Consider the following 22,493-nt stretch of genomic DNA (forward strand, 5'->3'; position numbering starts at 1 on the left):
GGCGGTGGTGCCACACGCCTTTAATCCCAGCACTGGGGAGGCAGAGGCAGGCAGATCTCTGTGAGTTCGAGGCCGGGCTGGACCTATAGCCTCTGAAACAATACAGAGAAACCCTGTCTCATAAAACCCAAAAAGAAAAACAAGACTCTGAGAGGCTGTAGATTTTTAATCCAATAATTAGCATGTTTTGTCAATATTACAAGAGTAAAACCCTGTGGGGCTACAGACAGGGTTCAAATCCACTCAATCATTATGAGACTTTGACACAAATCTGCTTTGCAAAAAGACTGGAGAAGAATCTTTCTAGAATTAATATAACTTTATGTAACATCAGGACGTAATATTGGTTGTGACCCTATAATGGTCCCTGAGCATCATTTAGAGGACTGCTTTTTAATGGAGGGATAGGCTTTTCTGCTGCTGTTAAAATGGTTTTGTCTCCTTTGGTATTGGAATATAGCTGGTTAAACCTGAGTAACAAATATTTATACCTTATCATACTGTAATCTAACCATCTTTGTTAGCATACTACTTGTCTTTGGAGTATTTGGGATGCAGTCCACCATGACCTAAATTCTATTTAGTAACTTAATGTCTCCTATGAAGATCAATTCTACTGCCATCACATCTACACCTCCATATCACAATGTAGCAGTGGAACGCTCCGCTACACAGGAAATATTGTTCACATGCTCCACACAATTAACTCCACAAGATTTCAAATCATAAATATTAAACATTCAAAGTGCAGAACTTCTGTAAGATTCTAAAGAGACCAGGACTCTCAGTTTGACAAATCTGTGTTTTATAATGACATCCCAAGCACTAAGGTCACATGCATTTTATAGGAATGTCAACAAGGATATTTAAAAGCACAGTCCCTTGCTGGTGGTGGTGGCACACGCCTTTAATCCCAGCACCCGGGAGGCAGAGGCAGGCAGATCTCTGCAAGTTCAAGGCCCGGCTGGACCAACAGCCTACATAACAATACAGAGAAATCCTGTCTCATAAAACCAAAAATAAAAAAAAGGACAGTCCCAATCCCAATGATCTTCACAGGCACAGCCAGCAGAGTGAACACACTCAGAGTCTGCCAGCTGACCCAGAGAATTTCAAAGACCATTCAGGACCTTTAAAATTACATGGAAATAAACTATGGCACCCAGGGCCATCAGGACCATGTGCACCACAAGACCAGGCAGGAACATGGCGAATTCTGCCTCTGGCCACTGACTCCCAACCAGCCATGGGAGGACCCTCCATGCTGGCTCCCATGGCTCGAATAGGCAGTTCTCCCAGTCTCTGGATAGTAGCCCCAAACTCACCATGTCTTTGTTTTCGAGCTCCTCTCTGCTCAGCTCCCTACAGCAGCACTCACAGCACAGCAGGCAAGACCGCCAGAACAGTTCCTCTGAAAAGCAAATCCTGAAGAAAGCGGCAGGAAGTACCCACCACCATTTCTGTGTGGCAGGTTGCCTCTAGGTACTGATTGGTTGGGGAAGCATGAGTGGCAGGAGCTCCTCAATTTGGGTTATTCTGTGCTCATTGGTTCCTGAAACTGCCTTCCTGGAAAAAGACATTTTCTCAGTCAGCAGATTTGCATTTAAATAGTATTTGCATCTGTCTGAATCAGTGGACCCTTGTCTCCATAGGAGCTTCCTCTTCTTTTTTCTGAACACAAAGTAGCCAACAAAATTTTACAGGCCTCTGTACTTTGTGTAGTGCAGTCAATTTCTGTCATGCTGGTGAAAGAGAAATATTAACAACTGAAGAGCTTAGCCGGGTGTTGGTGGTGCACGCCTTTAATCGCAGCACTTAGGAGGCAGAGGCAGGCGGATCTCTGTCAGATCGAGGCCAGCCTGGTCTACAGGAGCTAGTTCCAGGACAGCCTCCAAAAGCCTCAGAGAAACCCTGCCTCAAAAAAAAAAAACTGAAGAGCAATTTCAAGAAACAGTAGGAGAGGTTTGTTGTGTGGCTTCACACTGAGGTCAGGTGTCCTGAACTTCCTTTCTATACAGATGCGATAGGGACTTCAGACAACCCAGAAAGAAAATCAGGACCTAGATCACAAACAAGATAATGGGACTTTCTACCATCAAAAAGGTGGATGATGGCTAGATTGTTTTAGGAGTTACATTCCTGAAATCCAGAGTTAACTGTTGACAAAAGATAAGTATTACAGAATAAACCTGATGGAATATTGAATACTTAGAGAATAATGGAGCAAGGAATACTGTGTTTAGAATCAGTAATTTTAGCCAGCACAACTTCCTCAGTGGGGACTGAAGTAATTAAAAACCACATTTGCATTATTCATGGTTCTCTGCATCAATAGAACTGGCAAAATGATGGAAATACACTACATATTTGTGGAAATGGATTTATTAAATTGTCTTAGGTGTTGGTCCTGATAGTCCAACAATGGTTGCCTTGCAATAAAAATTTGAAGAATTCAAGAGTTGTTCTTTTCATGAGGCTGAATGTCTCAGCTGGTCTTCAGTATACACCAAAATCTCAAGCAAGTGGCTCTAATTCTGATAAAATAATGAACTGGTACCCAGGGCTAGGACAAACATGCAAATATATATGTACATATAAGCAGTCAGTAGATGATCGGATTCAGACAGGGGTTTTCTGTTCATCCATGGAAAACCGAGGTCTGAACCTCTGAAAATTCAAATACTTCTGCCTTCTGAGTGCTGGCATTTGAGGTGAGCAGCAGCCATCAAGCAGATGAAGGTGGATATCACCTCAAGTGATCCTGATTAAATATGAGTCTGTAATTTCAAAATCTATGGAAAAGTCCCACACAGGTATATACAACTATTTGAGTTTTCATTAATTGCTGAGATAGTCCTTTGGACTACCAAGAATAACCATCACAACAATCTAGGCAGAAAAAAATGAGGAGATTTCTTACCTGAAGGAAACAGCGGGGCCCTGGGAGTTATTTGCAAAACAATACTTTTCCTAAACAAAAAATCATGTGGACTTTACTTAGGGGGTAAGACACATTAGTGGAGTATTTTCCCTATACCTAGGAAGGCTCACATTAAAAAAATCCATTATTAAACATGATCACAATGTAAAATCAGAGATATTTAGGGACATTTTTACTTCAAAGTCTTGCAGAGATATAAATTATAAAAATATGGAAAGAAATGCCTTTGGCATGTTCATCTTATACCACAAGTTCTTACCAGAAAATCAGGTAAATAACACAGTGAAAATCTATATGCTGCCTCTCAAACTTGATGCTCCATCTAATGATACCTGCAACAATGGCACAATTCTCACAGACACAAAAGTTTCAGAAGCCAAATACAGAAACTTAATGTAAATGCTACTTGATGGCACTGTATGCACTACTCTTAGATGAATCATTATGATGACCTCTATTAATCTCAGAACAAAGCTGTTTTTGCCTCTGAGCAGGGTGGACAGGCAGTTGATCATAGGTGCTAACATGCAATACCAGCAGGAGTTCATTTAATTATGGCCCCTACTGTGTTCCTCAGGGTTATCATATCCCTTTGGAGCATACTATTTTTACTGTTTCTAAAAAAAAAGTTATATGGATGTTTGGCCTGCACATGTTTGTGAAGAGTACTTCAGAGGCCATAGTAAGGCAAGAGATACTGGGCACAGAAGTTACAGAATAAAGCTAACTTCTCAGTTCTGGAAGTGGATACTGGGTCCTCTGCGACAACACCCAGTGCTATTTATTGCTGAGTCATTTCTCTAGCTCATATTATTACTTAAAATTTATTTCCATCAGCCGGGCGTTGGTGGCGCACGCCTTTAATCCCAGCACTCGGGAGGCAGAGGCAGGCGGATCTCTGTGAGTTCGAGGCCAGCCTGGTCTACAGAGCGAGTTCTAGGACAGCCTCCAAAGCCACAGAGAAACCCTGTCTCGAAAAACCAAAAAAAAAATTTTTATTTCCATCACTTGATTATTGGAAGGTGTTTTATCACTTTCCCCTATTTCCTTCATTAGCTTCTTTTCCAAACCCCTTCTAGATTCTCTTGTTTTAAGTGTGTGTGAATATGTATGTTGAAATACATGAATAAAATTGTCTGTATCCATTTTTGTTGGTTGTACATACATTGAAAATTGGCTGATCATGTTAAACACAAGCTTCCATTCACAGTACATACAGAAGCTTTCTACTGTCTGTAACTCCAGTATCAGGAGTCTGACCCCATCTACCAGCCTCCTTGATTACAGTAAGAAGAGGAGACTGACAACAGGAGAATTTTTTTCAAGATTTGTAGTATATAATATGGACACAGACTAGAAGATCATTGTAAGATTTATAGCCTGTACCAAATTGTTTCCAGAGAGACACACAAAATACAGACACAGAAACACACACACAGAGAAGGTAGGAGTAATATATAAAAACTTAATAAATCTAAACAATGCAAAAATATCTGCTCAACATTGAAAACTGGTCTCACATATCAGAAACACAAGACAACTCTTTTCACAGAGGAAGGATGTTAGAAGACTTACAGACTTAAGACACTGTGAGGATTCTTGTGATTTTTAATGTATTTTCTATAACATTTTAACATTTAATAGACACTATATACAAACATTTTACTATATTTTACACGGGGAATTAGACCATTTACATAAGTAAAAAGCAAGAAGGATAGTTAAGGAGAGACCAGACCTGGGAGCTGGCTGCTTTTCAGTCAGTATGAAAAGCTGTTTCTATTGCCCAGTTATGTGAGGCTGAGGAAAGGCTTAAAAACAGTCTTTTAGATAGAGACAGTCAGACACTGAAGAGTCAGCACCCAAAAGAGTGCCATTCCGGACTGCAGGCCCTGCCTAGTAGATTTCTTCCAAGGCTTAGGAAATCACACACAAAAACCTCTCTTTCCCAGACACAGTCCTAAAGGCAGGAATTGCCACTCTCTTCCTTGAAAAGAATCCTGTAACTTAAATACTAAAGACTCATTCCTCACAAATTTGGTTTATGTTTGCTTATATCGTTCTATAGCCCCAAAGAAAAGCAATGTAGTCTGGGTTATCCGTGCTTAGTGAGAAACGATCAGAGATGACTTGTTTGAAGAATGGAAAGCTAAGATCCACCAGTCAAACAATATCCAGAATCAACCGTCAACTGACAGAAGTCGGTTCTGGTTTTCCATTTGCAGTAGTCAATCCATGCTGAGGGAAAGATGCACAGGCTTTCTTTAAATTTCGAGGTACATGAGATCTGCACCCATCTCCAGTCACCTGCATCTGGCCTGGGCCTCCAGCAATTTCCTTGTAGGAATGATCTTCAAGAGCTAGTGAAGGATCAAAAAGCAAGGGCGACGGAGGGCACAGCATACCATCACCCACAACGTCCAAGTCCCTGAATCCCAGGCAAGACCTGAATTTATGTCGTTCCTGCTTCAACTGCCAGTAGCTGGATTATGGGCCTATGCAACCAGGCCCAGCTAATCCTCTCAGTCTTAAACTTATCATAGTTCAAGTAATATCACTGAACTCTAGGGGTGTACTCTCAGTGGGCAGAACGCAATTACAGATCCATGGGGCCAGCTTCAGATCATCTGAAACAGACAATACCTGCTGGGGCTTACACATCTCAGGAGACAACTGGAAATGCAGTGGACAGAAGGGGACCTCAGAAAGACTTACAGGAACCGGTTTGTTGCAGGATAACTCTTCAGACCCCTGACAGCATTTGAGGAGAACCTTATTTGTTTGTGTCCTGGCAAATATCTGCAGACATAGTTAAGGAAACAGGCCAATTCACTGGAGGTGCCACAGTCCAGGAGTCTGCCGTGTCATGCATGCATGCACACACTCACCCATACTTAGAGAGCCATCCTTTAGTTCCCTGATGAGTGACATTTTGCAGCATATAATTTTAGACCTGTCAATAATTTATAATTCATCCTCCATCTCATTTCCAGGGTACTGGCCAGTTAAACCTGGACACTAAGACCCCACTGTGGCACCGCTAAGGAATATACACAAGACAGAGAAAAATATCTTGATACAGAAGCGCCTACCAACCTGTTCCAAGACACAGTGCTGTTTCTGCTCTTTAATAGACTAAGTCAGCAGAAACACTGTTCCTATTAGCAATATATATTTGCTTCAAACCAAACCCAAGAACCCCCTACTTAGTCAGGCATAATCTTTATCTCCTGATCTTCCCACCATTTTCTCAGAAGTGCTGAGGTTACAGCCATGAAACACTGTGCCTGATTCATTTCAAAATCTCTTTTACAGTAAATATTTGAAAGGTTGCTTGTTGTCACAGGGTCTCTTTACATTGCCCTGGCACAAAGACCAGTCTGGCCTCAAACTCTGCCAGCCTCTGCCTCCTGAGTACTGGGATTATATCATGTACCACCATGCCCAGATAAAAAGTTCTGTTTTGCTATTTATTTTGAATTAGCTTACCAAGCATCACGTTTCCCTATGTATTACATAGCTTGTTTTAGTTGATTTCCGTCCCCATCCTCCTCACCCATCATTCCATTAAACCTCACATGGGCGCTCTCTACTTTAATAGCTCAAGTGTACCATAGTCTCTAATTTCCTCCAATAAAATCCCATCAACCTCCACCCCATACATCAGAGGCTCTTTGCAGTTTCCTGGCCTTTATCTAGCCCAAGTATGTTTTAAGCAGTCATGGTTAGAGCTCAATACTTTGCATATGTATTTGCATTCTGAGAGTAGTAGCTCTAAACAAGGTGTGGCAGTGCACATCTGCAGTCCCTGTCCTGAGGCTAAAAAGATCAGCCATTCAGTCATCAGTGATAGTCCAACAAGGGAAGAAAGAAACAAGAGTAAAGACAATCCTTTCCTGTCAAAGACAAGATCAGGAGAAGGTTCTGTTCTTCCCTCCCCACTTCCTCTATACAGGTCACCACAGGTTTTGTAGCCCATCAGAAATGCAGCTTTGTTCCAGAAAGCATATGATGTTAATGGCTTAAATTTCAAATTAGAAAGGAGGGAGTAGGGAGAGTCCACTTTTTGAAGGTTTCTAATTTGAGTATGGTTTTTTTAGATTTTTTCATTATTTTAGTTTTATCTAGCTTGTTTTACATGTCAATCCCAGTTCCCTCTCCCTCCCCACCTCTCACATCCCCCCACCATCACCCCCCAGCCTCCCACCCTATTGCCAATTCCTTCCAATAGGGGATATCTAGAGTCTGTCATTTCACTCAGGACAGGGTACAGGCACTCCCCTAAGAGTCCAGGCTGAGAGAGCATCCACCTTTGTGTTATGGACACATGATGTCTGTTTGTATTCCAGGGATAAACAGTGATCCACTGCTCAGGGCCCCATAGGTAGCCCAGGCCTCCTCACTGACTCTCACATTTGGGGCATCTGGATCAGTCCCATGCTGGCCTACCAGCTGTTGGTCTGGTGTCCAAGTGCTCCCCCTTGTTCAGATCACCTCACCCTGATGGATTTGCCAGCCCATTCTTTGCCAATTTGCTCATATTTCTTCTCTCTCTTTCACTGGGTTCCTTGGGTTTGCTTCAGGGTTTAACTGTGGGTGTTTGTCTCTGTTTCCATCAGTCACTGGATGAAGGATCCAGGATTGGTATAGACATCAGGTTCATTATCAGGAATGGGCATTCGAGATGGTCTCTCCACTATTGCTAAGATTTCCAATTAGTGTCATCCCTTTAGATAACTAGAGGTCACACTTGTGCCTGATCTGTCTTCTAACCTTTAATTTGAGTATGTTAAAAACATAAACCTTAGGGCACTAATCATACAAAAGGACATTACTGCATAATTCACACTACAGAAGAATGTTGTGGGCAGAGAACCCACAGCAATATCTTTTTCTTGATAACAGAGTTAACTTAATGAACAAAAGTTAAATCAACAATGTAGAAGTATTATAAAGAAACCTTTGAATGTAATTAATACTGGCATCCATGCTCATATGTTACCAATGGCTCAGCTAATTTTTTTGGCTTCCCCTTCACCCACCCCAGATAAGATTTTCCTGTGGTCCTGGGAGCTTGCAAACTCCTAATCATCTGGCATTGCTGGCCTCTGTAGTTAGCCAAGTGTTACAATAACAGAGCTGGGTATCACATTCAGCCAGATGTTGTGGTGTGTGTGTGTGTGTGTGTGTGTGTGTGTGTGTGTGTGTGTGTGTGTCCCTGAAACTGGGTTTCTCTGTGTAACCTTGACTGTCCTGCAATGCACAGAGATCCACCTGCCTCTGTCTCCCAAGTGCTTGTATTACAGGTGTAGGTCACCATCACCCCACTCAGATGTTTCTTTCTAATGAATTGACCATACCATTTTTAAATTCCTAAAATGGACAACAGATCATAGAAAGACATTTATTTAGGCACCAGCTTGAAACCAACAGCTTTAACACACTACTGGGCCTTGATTCAAGGCCAACAATTTTTTTATTATATATTTAAATTAGTAACAAGTTTGCTTCAAGTGTCAGTCCAAGCTCCTTCTCTCTCTCCTCCACATCCACTCCTCCCAGCAGCTCTCCAACGCCCCAGCCAATCCCCACTCCATTCCCCAGGGAAGGTGAAGTCTCAGCTATTTTCTTTAAATATGCACTAGAAATCACGAGAATAACAGTAATCAGAAGACTTCAGTTACACTGGATATCTGGATTCTGCAGTTGCTGACAGTCAAGGAGACTCTGTATTTCTGAAGCGGTGTGTCCATCTAAGATATAAGCAATGAATTTAATGGAGGTCACATTTTTAGAGATTTAGCAGGAGACAGTAGTGAATCACGGGAAGGAAATTCCTTTGGAAACTCTTTTCCCATTATTGGCTCCTTGTACAAAAGAGCATTGCTGCCAGCATCATTCATCAAATCCTCTCCATTAAAGTAGACACTGGAAGGAGGACATGAGAGAGGAGGAAACCTGGGTAAAGCCAGGATGCTGGACCCTCCCTCTCCCTACCTAAGCTGGCCTTGTCTCAGCACATCCTTCCACACCTGAGTTGTCTAGTTCTCTATGATATAAACTTCCATCCTCTGACTAAGTGAAGAACCATGGCACAGGCTGAAGTCAGCACTTGACTCCTCAGGAACCTTGGCCTCCTCCTGACTTCACCTTCTCTCCTCCTTCCTTGCTTTTCTTTGCTTCCCTAGTTCTCTTTACTCTGATTCCATATTTGATTTTTAGTAGTTCATAGAATATGTCACAGCTGTGACCTTCTCCAGGAGTTATCACTTCTCAGAAAACAGACCACATTCCCTGTTAGAATACTAAGAGGAGTAATGGTTGCCCAACATCCTAACCCTTCTCTTTCCCAGATTCTGCAAAGAAGGATTTAACTATTCAGGATTCTAAAAAAAATGTATGTCTCTATTAAGCATTACACAGACACACATAACTAGGTAAATATTTCATATTACTTATGTTGTAAATATGTAAAAATATTTATGATTTTATGTTTTTAAAGATTTATTTATTCTGTGTACAACATACAGCATTCTGCCTCCATTTATGCCTGTAGGCCAGAAGAGGAAACCAGACTTCATTTTACATGGTTATGAGCGAACATGTGGTTGCTGGGATTGAACTCAAGACTTCTGGAAGAGCAGCCAGGTCTCTTAACATCTGTAGCATCTCTCCAGCCCTGATTTTAATTTTTTTCTTTTGGTTTTACGAGACAGGGTTTCTCTGTATTGTTTTGGAGGCTGTTGGTCCAGCCCAGCCTCCAACTCTGATTTTAATTTTTAATAATGATTACTCACATATACTTTACACTTCTGCATTTATTTGCATGTGTTTTGTGATAAAATAGATATGTTTTATACCTTCCTATAATCTTAAGGCAGAAAATTACAAATTTGAGGCATGTCTGGGTATTAGAGTAACTTATCCTATTTCAAAACAAACACTGACATGGTGCTATTCTTTCTATCTATGATCTTTTTTTTTTTTTTTTTTTTGGTTTTTCGGTACAGAGTTTCTCTGTGGCTTTGGAGGCTGTCATGGAACTCACTCTGTAGACCAGGCTGCTTCGAACTCAAAGAGATCCACCTGCCTCTGCCTCCCGAGTGCTGGGATTAAAGGCGTGTGCCACCAACGCCCGGCTTCTATCTATGATCTTGAGTGTAGTGGTGAACTTAACTTATGTGTACTTCTTTTTTATCCTACACTATTTTGAGTTTCCAAATAAACTATTATACAATATAATGCCAAATATGCTTTCCTGAAAGAAAAGCTGAACAAAGAAGATGAAAGCATCTGAGAAATGGATACCAGAGTGATGGAGATCAGCAAATAGTTGGAGGGAAATTGAGAATTTGAGACATGAGCAACACAGCAAGCCCTGTACACATAAGGGATTAGGCATGGCTGACAGGTTCCACCTCCTGGCAGTGGACTTCAGGTTTGCAAGGGTCAAATTGCTTGAACCAGAAAATTAACATTTTCCTAGGCCTCCACAATTAGTAAACAGTAGATGTACTGGAAGAGATCTAAAAAGCAGGTAGTGTACTAAGATGAAAAAAATGCAAAGCTTGTCATCAACTCTCCAAAGTGCCAGTGACACAGAGAAAAGTTCCTGGCAATGACTAGAAGCGAACATAATGGGTCAGGGCCAGTACATTTTCCCATCTTCCTGTAAGTAGGTGACTGCAACCTCATAGGGGTGTCTTAGAATTGGCCTTAAGAGCTGAGATCCCAGATTTGAAGACACCAGTAGGCTTTCTCCAAGGTTTTCACAGCAGATAGCTGTGGTCCCACCTGCCCTGGAAAACATCAACACTCTCAACCTCACCATCCAATGAACAAAGGAAAGTTCAGGAGGACCTCAGCCTTTTCTGGGTCCCAAGGCTTAGCAGTAATCACCAACATGTGACCGAAAGATCGGGGTTCATGGTCTACTGAGCTGACATTCAACATGCAGAGAGAATTCAAAGGTCACCAAAGGGACAGTTCTAGAATGCTGGTTGGGAAGGCAGGTACTGATGCAGGAGTTGGGGTCTCAGGAGTGGAGAACTGGAGAATCCTCAGCCTTACCTTTTGAGAGATGAAGAGGCTACTTCTGAGACTACTGCTTTAGGTATTCCACACTTAGTAACACATTCTCATCCTTAGAGAAATCCTCCTGGAAGATCTGGTCCAGTATCAACTTGAGCATTGTCAGAAAGGAGGAGTGATCAGAGAGAAGTAAGAACAATATACAATCCAGATTCACAGAGTCCTGTTCTAGCCCTAGGGAAGCCTTCCCCCATATCCACAACTGCCCATCAGTTTTCTACGTCACACTGCAGAGTGCTATGTGTCTACAGCTGCCCAAACATAGTTTGTTCTACATGACGAAGTTATCTGGAGTGGAGAGTATAATGGCCCTGCACTACTCCAGCTCCTCCAGAGATCGCCAAGTCACTGTTGCTCTCATTGGCCAATCAACTGGCTGAGGCTCCAACTGCAGAATCTAGTTTTCTGGACTTCTGCTCCTTAGCCTTCATCCACAAGAGCCTGAGCATATGACCTTAGAAATCCCTGTAGATGCCCAGGAACTGCATCAGGACAGGTTTGAGGGACATTGGAGAGAGGGACTTGAAAAATGAGACAGCAACTCTATACAGTAATGACCTGACCGTGGGGCCCATCGTAATCTGAGGCCCCAACCCAAGTCCAGGACATATTGCACCCATTGTACTGAACCTAGGTAAAAGGTACACAGTGTCCTTGTCCATGACAGTTTGGAAGGAGGAATGAAAGATCTATGCAGTGTTCAACTTTCAAATTCTAGAAGATTTGCCAGATATTCATTGACCCAACTTCAAGAACACAGTTGTAATTCTTGCCTGCAACCAAGAAGTGTCTAAAGTCGCATCTACTGCAGTCTATTCATCATGGGAAGTGCAGGGAAGAGATGCTTTCCACCTTCAGCCCATCTGTAGTCATCTTTCACTGTCCCAATAGGAAGGGGCACTCTATGGCTCTTAATAGCAGTTGGGGCCTCTGGAAGCCAGGGCCACTCTAACTCCTGGCTTACCTGAAGGAGGCCTGGGAATTTCAGCTCCTGCAGCATCACTACACAATGCAATTATGCAGCAAATTGCATGCTTTGCTCCAGCCTGCAGTGTGCAGCTCCAAGGAGGACATACTCATGCAGATGATGTAGTGAGATGCTTCTTTTGTCCTATCTCACTGTGAGTGTGAAAAGTTTGATTGATCTCCAGGGGAGGTGAGCTCACCAGGCCACCACATGCAAATGAATGCTGCCATGATTACTGATTCCCTGATTATGTGCAAATTCATTGCAGTCTCTACTTCTGTTTCTTCTTCGCATGTGTCTTTGCTTTCACTGCCTGTCCATGACCTTCTTACCTGCTTTTTCCTTAAGATCCTTACATCAATATGGGATCTCCAGATAGTAAAAGTAAAATGAGATGAATGGACATGAGGAAAGGTATCCAAGCTCTGCAAAAAAAAAAGAAACAAAACAAAAACAAACAAACAAACAAAGAACCACCATACTGCAAAGAATTGCAGGTCACTCTTGGATTGCACTGAGAAGCACATTGAGTTGCAAGCACTAGAGATAGGGACATCATCCAGGAAAGTCTAAGAAACCTCATCCAGAGAAGAACACCAAGCAGGTTTCAGATATGAACATGCTGGGACATAGCTGTGATATTACAGGAAAATTGTCACATTTGTAGCCCTTGTTCTATATGTACAAGCTTGTTCAAAGTGATATTCTTTAAGTAGCCAAACAAGAGAAGCTGTCCAAGTGTTCATAAATGTGACAAGGATTAAAAAAACTATAACTATTTCCAGCTGGATGGTTTGGTTCATGCCTTTAATTGAGGCACAATGAGTAAGACTCAGGCAATCTGTGGAGATTGAGGACAGCCTGATAAATAGAGCAATTCCATGACTGCAATAGTGATGAAGAGAAATTAAAAACTCAATCAGACTTTGGAAGTTTTCCATTCAGACCTCCATTGTCTTAGTGCCACTATTGCTGTGATGAAACAACTTGGCCAAAATAGTAACTTGAGGAAGAAATGGTTCATTTTGCTCACAGTTCCACTGCTATGCCCGGCTTGTGAGAATCTGAGAAAGATTACCCTGGACACTTAATCCATATGCAAAAGCAAAGAGACTTTATTCAAGATTCAAGCGCAAGAATGAATCCTCCATGTGTCCCATGCAGTGGTACAATCAGAGAGCGCCAAGCCTGGCTGAGTAGGATTTTTATCATAGCAGTGGTTGGGGTGAGGGGACATTCAAGGTTCAGGATGTGTGACTGACTGACATATGGCTAGGGGTGTCTTCAAAAAAGCAAATAGGTGGGTGCTGGGCCCCAGAACATCTGAAGATCATATCTATAATTGTTGGAATGTTTGCAATGTCAGGTAAATTGCCCTTAGATAATGCCCCTCCCCTGGGTGGTATCAGCTTATGGTTTTTCCTGGAACCTGTTGCTGCCTGACAGTAAATTGACTGTCAGGCCTACTCTCTGGCTGTTTTTTATTAAGTCTGTCATGGCAGCTGTGTGGTTAAGATAATCTGGGCCCCAAATCATCTAACAATGCATCAAAAGCAGTGAGGACAGGAGCTCTAGCAGAGCAGGAGCCAGGAGGCAGGCACTGAAACAGAGGCCATGGAGGGTGCTGCTTAATGGCTGGTTCTCTGTGGCTGGTTCAACCTGCATTCTTTTTCTTTTTCTTTTTTTTTTTTTTTTGGTTTTTCGAGACAGGGGTTCTCTGTGACTTTGTAGGCTGTCCTGGAACTCACTTTGTAGACCAGGCTGGCCTCGAACTCACAGAGATCCACCTGCCTCTGCCTCCCGAGTGCTGGGATTAAAGGAATGCACCACCAACACCCGGCTTTCAACCGGCATTCTTATAGAACAAAAGACACCCCAGTGTTGACTGCATGGACAATGTGCTGGGCCCTGCCCACTAATTTCTATATAAGAAAACGCCCTATATTTTGCAGCCCAATATTACAGAATCATTGTCTCCATTGACTCCCCCTCTCACAGATGACCAGTAACACCAAGCTTGATGGTCTGAAAGGTTTTTCAGTGCTCTTATCTGCTACAGCATTTTTCATCCTATGTTTCCTAATCTTAAAAAGGCTTCCTGTCCAAGGCAACCTACTCTGGGTCAGAATTTTGATTCTATTTAAAAGTAGAATTCTCCCCAATTTAAGATAATTAGCCTCAGGCATGGATGAAATTTCTGTTCATTTATCCAATACAAAATAGGTAGTTCCTTATGTCTATATTCACAAACAACAAAAATGTAAGCAGCAGGTTGCATTCATGTATGTCAACACACTAATTCATCCATTATTAACAAGGATCAATTTGGAAGGGACTTGGGGAAGGGATACAATGAAGGCATAAATGTGGAAAGTGATATATCATCTTTTTTCTTTTCTTTTTTTTGATATACCATCTTTTAATAAGAATTTCTAAGGATTAATTTTAACTAAAAAAGATGGGACAGATGGATGGCTCATCAACTGACAGCAAATAAATCCACTGTTTGTGATTTGTTTCTGTTTTTTATTTTATCAGAACCCTTGAGTTAGCCAACAATTTTTCTGTAACTCCAGTCCCAAGTATTTCCTGTCTTCTTATGCCCTCTCTAGGTACTGTGCACAGACACATACAGGTAAAATACCAAATAACTACCTCCTTTTAATGTTAGAAAAAGGAAAGAATTAAATTCTCTAAGGTGCTGTCAAAACCCTGAGACAGACAGCAGGCCAGATTTAGTACCAGAGTTGGCAGTTCCCTCGTAATAAGGAGGACCACCAGCAAGACCTATTCTTCTGAGATGAGCAGGTGACAGAAATGTAGCTTAAGAGGATCACCAGTCTGTTCCAGATTCCAGGAGTCATCTTAGGTTGCAGGAGGGATCCGCTTTGACGTGGGATGCATGGATCCAAGCTGGGATGCCATCAATCTTGATGGCAGTGGTACTTGTCAGGAGCACCAAGTAGAGTCCCTTCCATCTGGGTTCGGGGGTGCCGGATCAATGATGCCAGACCAGGATGGAGTCTCCCACTTAGAACTTATGTGGTACAGCTTGGTTCGCGGTTCTTATGCTCCTTTTAGCTATTCCCAGGCATCCTTTCTGACCAGTTCAAGAGCCTTTAAACAAGCTAACAGGGGTTGTGAGAAAGAGGCATCAAGATCAAGTGCCCCTCCTGCTTCTGTCAAGGGGGGTAGTCCTCCATGGAGGAGCTCGAATGATGTGAGTTTAGTTTCCCTGTGGTGTTCCATATTCGGAACAAGGCGAAGGGCAGGAGGGCTGTCCAGTCCTTTCCACTGGTCTCTAAGGTTAATTTAGTCAAGGAAGGCCTCTTTTAATGTTTTATTTATTCTTTCTACTTGTCCTGACCTCTAGGGTCTATAAGCACAATGTAATTTTCAATTAATCCCCAGTTGGGTTGCCAGTCCCTGACTTACCTGGGCAATGAAGGCAAGGCCATTGTCTGATCCAATTACCTTAGGGATGCTCAATCGTTGGAAAACCTCTTCCAGTATCTTCTTTGCTAACATATTGGCTGTTTCCCTCTTTGTAGGGAAAGAATCTACCCATTCTGAGAAGGTATCTATGAAAACTAACAAATATTTGTTTACCATATTTGCTGGTTTAACTTCTGTGAAATCGACCTCCCAGTATGCTCTTGGCCTGTCTCCCGAAGGCATTTGCCGGGGCACCTAGGTTATGTCCAGCATTGTTTATGGCACAGGCCTTGCAATTCTAAACTACCTTTTGAGCAATGTCCAAGAGGCCCATTACATGATGTCCTTTAAATTGTTTGTCCCTAGATGAGTAAGTTGATGTAAATTGGTGACATAATGTCATCCCTCCTCTCGGGGTAGTATGGATTTGCTATCTTCTGTCTCAATTACTCCATGGGGGGAGTAGCCATGCACAATTGTTAGTTTCTCCATCCGCTTATGATCTTTAGGGGTATACCTGAAGCTACGTTCTCTAATGTCCTAAGAGTCTTTAGGTTCCTTAGTTTTTTGTTCAGCTGCAAGGATCATAGCACCTTGAGGTGCCTGCTTGGCATCCATGAAGCCATTTGATTTCCTGCCTAGTTCCTTCTTCCTTCTTATGAACTTCCCAGTTGCCTAAAACTACAGTCAACATCCTAGTTAAATTTCTCTCTTGCCTTCTATCTTGTCTATTCTGTCTCTCCTCCGCTTCCTTCATTTCTCTTCTTTCTTTCTCAGTCTCTCTCTTATGGTACACTTTCCCTGCTTCCTTAACTAGGTCTTGCAAAGATAATGTTTGCAGACCTTCCAGGTTCTGTAAACTTCTCCTAATGTCAAAGGCAGACTGTCCAATAAAAGCCATAGCAACTGCTGCTTGCTGACTCTCAGAAGTAGGATCAAAGGAGTATAATGCCTATAAGCCTCTAAGAGACATTCTAAAAACACAGATGGGGTTCCTTCTCCCCTTGTAGACCTTCCGTTACCTTGGCCAAATTAGTGGTTCACCTGCCAGCTCCCTTGAGACCTGCCACCAGAGCCTAGCGATAGACCTTCAGCCGCTCCCTACCTTCAGCTGTGTGTTGTAGTCCCAGTTAGGAAGATTTAAGGGAAAGCCTGCATCTATTTCATTGTGAAGTTCAGTTGGTTGACCACTGATTCCACATTCTTCCACACCTCCAAAAGCATTCTCTCTCTTTCCCTTTGTAGAAAAGAACCTACAAAAGCTGTTGACAATCATCCCAAGCAGGCTGGTGAGAGAACGTGAGGGACTCCATCAGACCTTTAAGGCTTGAGGGATTTTCTGAAAAAGGGCCATGTCTAGATTTCCAAATGTAGAGGTCGGCTTCACACTGAGGTCTGGTGAGCTGAACTTTTTATCTATTTGAAATAATGACTTCAGACACCCAGGAAAGAAAACCAGGAACAGGATTGCAAACAAGATAATGAGAATTTCTCCCTGCATAAAGCTGGATGAAGACTCCATTGCTTTAGGGGTCAAATTTCTGAAATTCAGAGCAAATTGTTGGCAAATGAATACTAACACAGAGTAGCACCCATGGAATGTTGAATAATTAGAACATAATGGAGCAACGAAAGATGTATTTAGAATCATTTTTGTTAAACAGCACAACTTTCTCAGTGGGAAGTTAAAAAAAATAATAAAACCCACAAAAAACACAATTGCATTATTCATGGTTCTCTGGGTCAATAGGACTAGTAGAATGAATCGCTACAAATATTTGGAAATGGATTTATTAGAATGTCTTAGGTGTTTGGCCGGGCCTGATAGTCCAACAAATGTTGCCTGTCATTAAAAATCTGAAGAATTCAGGAGTGTTTCTATACTGAATTCCATACTGATTACCTCAGCTGGTCTTCAATATACTCCAAAATCTCAAGGAAGTGTCTCTAATTCTGATAAAGCAATGGACTGATTAGCCAGGGCTGAAGACAAACAGGCAAAGAGAGAGCTTCCTTCTTCAAAATCCTTTCTATATGTAGACAGCCACCAGAATGTCTGATCCAGATTAAAGACGGATCTTAATGATTGTTATATTTTTTAAGGGGGAGGGCGTATTTTTAACACAGGGGATTTCGGTGCAGCCATGGAACTTATTCTGTGATTCACGCTGGCCTGCAACTATCAAAATCCAAATACTTCTGCCTCCTGAGTGCTGGGATTAGAAGTGAGCAGCAGCCATCAAGCAGCTGAAGATGGATATCAGCTCAAGTGATGCAGATTAAATACGAGTCTTTAATTTCAAAACCTATGGAAAAACCCAACACCCCTTCCTGATAAAGACTTGGAGATATATGGAATAACAGGAACATACCCCAGTCCCCACTATAAATTTACTTAGAACTCAAGAAGCAAGTCTCAAAAACACCAAAGGATCCAATTAAAAAGTGGGCTCCAGAACTAAATAGGGTAGAGCTAGCCAATACTTAACCATAGAGGCCAGACAGTGGTGGCACTTGGGAGGAGGAAGCAGGAAGATCAGATGATCAAGAACATCATTGGGTATATAAGATGATGTCAGGCTAAAAGAGAAACAAAGTCAGACATGGTGACTCCTAGCACTGGGAAGGTAAAGAAAATAATATAATAAAGTGTTGGAGATCTCAGCCACGTATTCAGTCTGATGATTCATAGACAAAGGATCTCCCCCATTCAGTCTGATATTTTTGGGGGTAAGAAGTTTATGGTGGCTGGCTGTTCTGCTCCTCTTACCTTTAAGCTTTCTCAATAAATATCCAACTCTTCGTTTTTATAGATTCAGACTAATTAGGATCATATTTCATACTGATGAAGGGAGACCTTCACAGTGGGCAGAAGTCAGGCAGTGCACCTGGCCATACAGTTTGTTTGGAAGGAGAAATGACCAAATGTGTAACTACTCACTGATTGATCAGCTGTAACCAATGAATGAATGTCTTATCCACCTACACGTTTTTCCTGAGAGTACTGCTTCTGACCACTTCATATGACTCAAGGTCTAGGAATCAAGTGGTGGAAACAGGGATAGATCCCACTCACTAAAACCCCTAGTTGTAAACTAGGAAAGTTTTGCTTGCTGTTTCTGCAATTCTAAGTTCTTCTGATCTAGAAGTTTTGGTTGCACATGGGGGCATTGCTCCTGCCACGAGCTACAACAAACATTCCTATTGAACTGGAAACCCAGACTTCCACCTAAGCTTCAAATGCCCTCAAACTCACAGACTAAGAAAGGAGTAGCACCATCAGGAGATATGATATATGCATGTTAACATTGGGAAATTGGAATAACTCTCATAATTATCTAAGGCCACATGACCAATTACAACAATGAGAATTATAACTGACATGAGTATTTCTATTGTATTTTGTGAATACTGTATTTGTACTGGCATTTGAATGTGTTCGTATTCAGGCATCTGTACTGGCCTGTCCTTGAGTTTCTAGCAGGATATGACTCAGCTGTAGCCACTAAGAGCATCACCTGCACACATCCACTTAGTTCCCTTTTTTAAAGGGCCCTTCCCACCAACCATCTCTCTCTCCCCCCTCTGTTTGTTCCGCCCCCTCTCTATCTCTCTCTGCTTCTATTTCCTCCATCTTTCTCTACCTCTCTCTTCTGTTCTGCCTTTCCTGTCCCAGAGGCCAGTCACCCCCCTCCCCTTTGCATTTTCCCATTCACTTTATCCCAATAAAAGTTGAATGGCATCCTTCTCTCATAGGATACATTCTTAAATTGCAAAAGTATTTTCTTTCAAATTCCTCACCATATGTGGTAATATCAATTAGGAGAATATCAGAGGTTATCAGATGTACATTTGTGACACTAGGAAAATGTCCCCCAAGGGGACATTGACATTATTCTAATTATATAATGCATTTGTGATCATATGTGGGATAGTTATATTATGTTTAGGCATAATTATGACCTGGTTATTGTTTTTCATTTGGAAATGAATTATGGCATATGATGATAAGATTGTGTTTTAAGTTGACAAGGGATGGATTGCGATAGTTATTCTTCGTTGTTGACTTGACTATATCTAGAATGAAGTACAGTTTTGAAATGGATGGCAGAGTTGTGATTTGAACCTTCTGGCAAGAAGATAACATGCCTTTCATCCAGATCCTGAGACTGGATGACACATGCCTTCAATCCAGACCTTGAGTTTGTAAGGCACACCTGTATTTTAGTCACTCCTTTTGCTTGAAGAACAATGGATAGAGAAGGTCGTGTGTTAGTTCTTTGTCTGCTTTCTCTCTTCTTGTCAGCACATCCATTCCTTCCTGTCATTGAAGCCCACTACTTTGGGATGTGATCATATAAAAATTTTTTTAAAAAACTGAAACAACAAGACTTGTGGGCCTGAGAAACTCTAGAGTCTTCAGCCTGTCATTCAGTGCTTGCCATTTTGGGTTGCAGTCTATAAGGTATTCCAATAAATCCACATATACCCATATGCAGATAGAAGATAAATGATAGATAGATAAACAGATAGATAGATGGTAGATACATAGATGATAGATAAATAGATGATAGATAGATGGTAAATAAGCATAGATAGATATAGTGAGAGGATAGATAGATGGAGGTAGATACTAACAGATATATACCTACATACATACATACATATATAGATGACAGATATAGATAGATGATAGATAAATAGTTGAGTGATGATAGGTGGAAAGACAGATGGCAGATAATAGAGATAGATGATAAATAAGCATAGATAGATGATAGATAGATATATAGATGACAGATAGATATAGATAGATGATAGGTCAATATAGCTATATGATAGATGATAGAGATAGATGATAAATAGATACTTAGATAATAGATATACTTGTATAGTGACAGATAGATAGATAGATAGATAGGTAGGTAGATAGATAGATAGATAGATAGATAGATAGATAGATAGATGGGATATATGAGAGATAGGAATAGATAAATGAGCCAGGCATTGGTGGCACACGCTTTTAGTCCTTCAGAGCAGGAGCAGCTGGTCTGCCAAGCAGTCATTACTGCTGGAACTGGGAGGGATCATGTGCCATGTGCTCTCTTGTGCAGTGACCCCTGTCCTCAGATCTTCCCTGAGTGTAGGTTCCCTGTGGAGAGACAGGGAGACATTGCAGCCCTGGATATGGGAATCTGTGATATTCATAATATCAGTGTCCAGTGTGCATCACAGGGTTGCTTTTGGTGTGTGGTGGATACATACATTAGAAAACTGAAAGTTTTGCCTCTGCAGTTTTTCAAATTGCATTCCACTTTCAGGTTTGTCTTACACATGCTACAGACAGTTTAGAAACTGGTAGAAGGAGGTGATGGGGATCATGCTTCAGCAATGCATGATCAGAGGGCTTTTAAATTTCTGCTATCTCCACCTACAATGGCATGATTTATGATGAGTTCCAGCGGAAAAAGGAATTTCTGATCTACAGAAGTTTCTCAGGTGTGCACGGTGTTGGGTGGATGAATACGGCAGATTCTATATGTCTCATGTTGCGTGTGGGAAGACACAGAAGTTAAATTATTATTCTACATTATTTTCTGTGTGGGCATCAATGGGGATGGGTTTGCCTTGAGCCACAAGGGGACATGAGAGTTTGCAGAATTAAAGCAAGAGATTACCCCCATTTGTGGAGAGATCTAGACCATATGGCAATTATGTTTGGAAGAAATATCAATAGCAGAGGAACAGAAGCAGAATAGTTTAATGGTCCTTTTGTGCTAATTTTGTAGGAGTTGTGAAATTTGTTTGTTTAATTTCTAAACACATGGAATCATGGTTAGCTGGGTAACATTGGTCAAGTTTTCAGTTTACCAGGCTGAGTTTCCGTTGGTCTTTTGAAGAAAAGTAGATTGTATTTTTTGCTTTTGTTGTTGCATTTTTCTCTCCATCACCTTTATTCTTTCCCAAATATCAAACAGCTTCTTGATTGCTGTAGATTTATTGTAAGTATAGAAGTTACACTGTGTCAATGTGTGTGCAATTTTCTAGTAATCCTCTTGAGAATTCTCTGTTTCAATTTGCATATAGCTTTGGAATCAGATATCCTGTTATAGGGTGTTGGGAAATTTCTTTGGATTGTATTCAGTTCATGTTGGAAATTTACATTATATGGTATCTTATGTACTTATTTATGTGGGTTCATTTAATATTGTTTTATTTAAACTGTGAAACACTTATACTGTTTGACTAAAAAGGACTGTTGGACATGGCTGCTGGATCAACACATGTTCTTCTTAGGGATGAATTGAGTTCAGATCCCAAAACCCAAATTTGGATGCTCATTATTACCTGCTTTTCCAGATCCAAGGCATCCACCACCAACTTTTCTGGTATGTCACATGTATATACCTGGAAAACCTCTCTCACCCACAAACTGTATAAACAAAAATCGAAATGAACTTGATTTCTTTTTTTTTTTCCTTTTTTTGGTTTTTCGAGACAGGGTTTCTCTGTAGCTTTGGAGGCTGTCCTGGAACTCACTTTGTAGACCAGGCTGGCCTCGAACTCACAGAGATCCGCCTGCCTCTGCCTCCCGAGTGCTGGGATTAAAGGCGTGCGCCACCAACGCCCGGCTGAACTTGATTTCAAAATTATACTTACTTGTAAAGAAATGAGAGGACAACCAGTCACTTTGAGAGCATACTACAAATCATACACTCTTTTTTTAGATTCATTTTTAAAAATTAAGTTTAATTTTGCATACAAGCACCAGTCCCCTCCCTCTCGATGTCCTGCCCCCACATCTCTACCTTCCCCTCGCTCATTCGCTCCTCAGAAGTTGTAAGGACTTCTTTCTGGAGTCAACAAAGTCTGTTATACTAAGTTGAGGAAGGACCAAACCACTCCATGCTGTATCAAGACTGAGCAAGGCATCTCACAATGTGGAGTAGGCTGCAAAAAACGAAGTCATGAAACAGAGATGGGTCCTGGTTTCACTGCCAGGGCCTGCCCAAGAGATTAAGTCATATAACTGTCACCACAGTCAGAGGGTCTAGTTTGCTG

The 22,493-nt window shown here is 41.5% G+C and overlaps 1 protein-coding gene and 1 non-coding gene across 2 annotated transcripts; both read right to left on the bottom strand.

Moving 5' to 3' along the window:
• Positions 1-5,128: 5,128 nt before the first annotated feature.
• On the bottom strand, positions 5,129-15,527 carry LOC121138392 (KAT8 regulatory NSL complex subunit 2-like). Its single transcript, XM_040741101.1, has 3 exons — positions 15,435-15,527; positions 5,495-5,740; positions 5,129-5,368 (listed from the first exon to the last, which is right to left on the bottom strand). Exons 1-3 carry the CDS (start codon positions 15,525-15,527, stop codon positions 5,129-5,131), a joined length of 579 nt encoding a protein of 192 aa, XP_040597035.1.
• Positions 8,272-8,409, bottom strand: LOC121138393. The gene has a single exon (XR_005875433.1). It is a non-coding gene; the product is annotated as a small nucleolar RNA SNORA2/SNORA34 family (small nucleolar RNA).
• Positions 15,528-22,493: the final 6,966 nt, after the last annotated feature.

This window comes from Mesocricetus auratus, unplaced genomic scaffold, assembly GCF_017639785.1.
Source record: "Mesocricetus auratus isolate SY011 unplaced genomic scaffold, BCM_Maur_2.0 contig_9478_pilon_obj, whole genome shotgun sequence".
In the NCBI taxonomy this organism is placed as follows: Eukaryota; Metazoa; Chordata; class Mammalia; order Rodentia; family Cricetidae; genus Mesocricetus; species Mesocricetus auratus.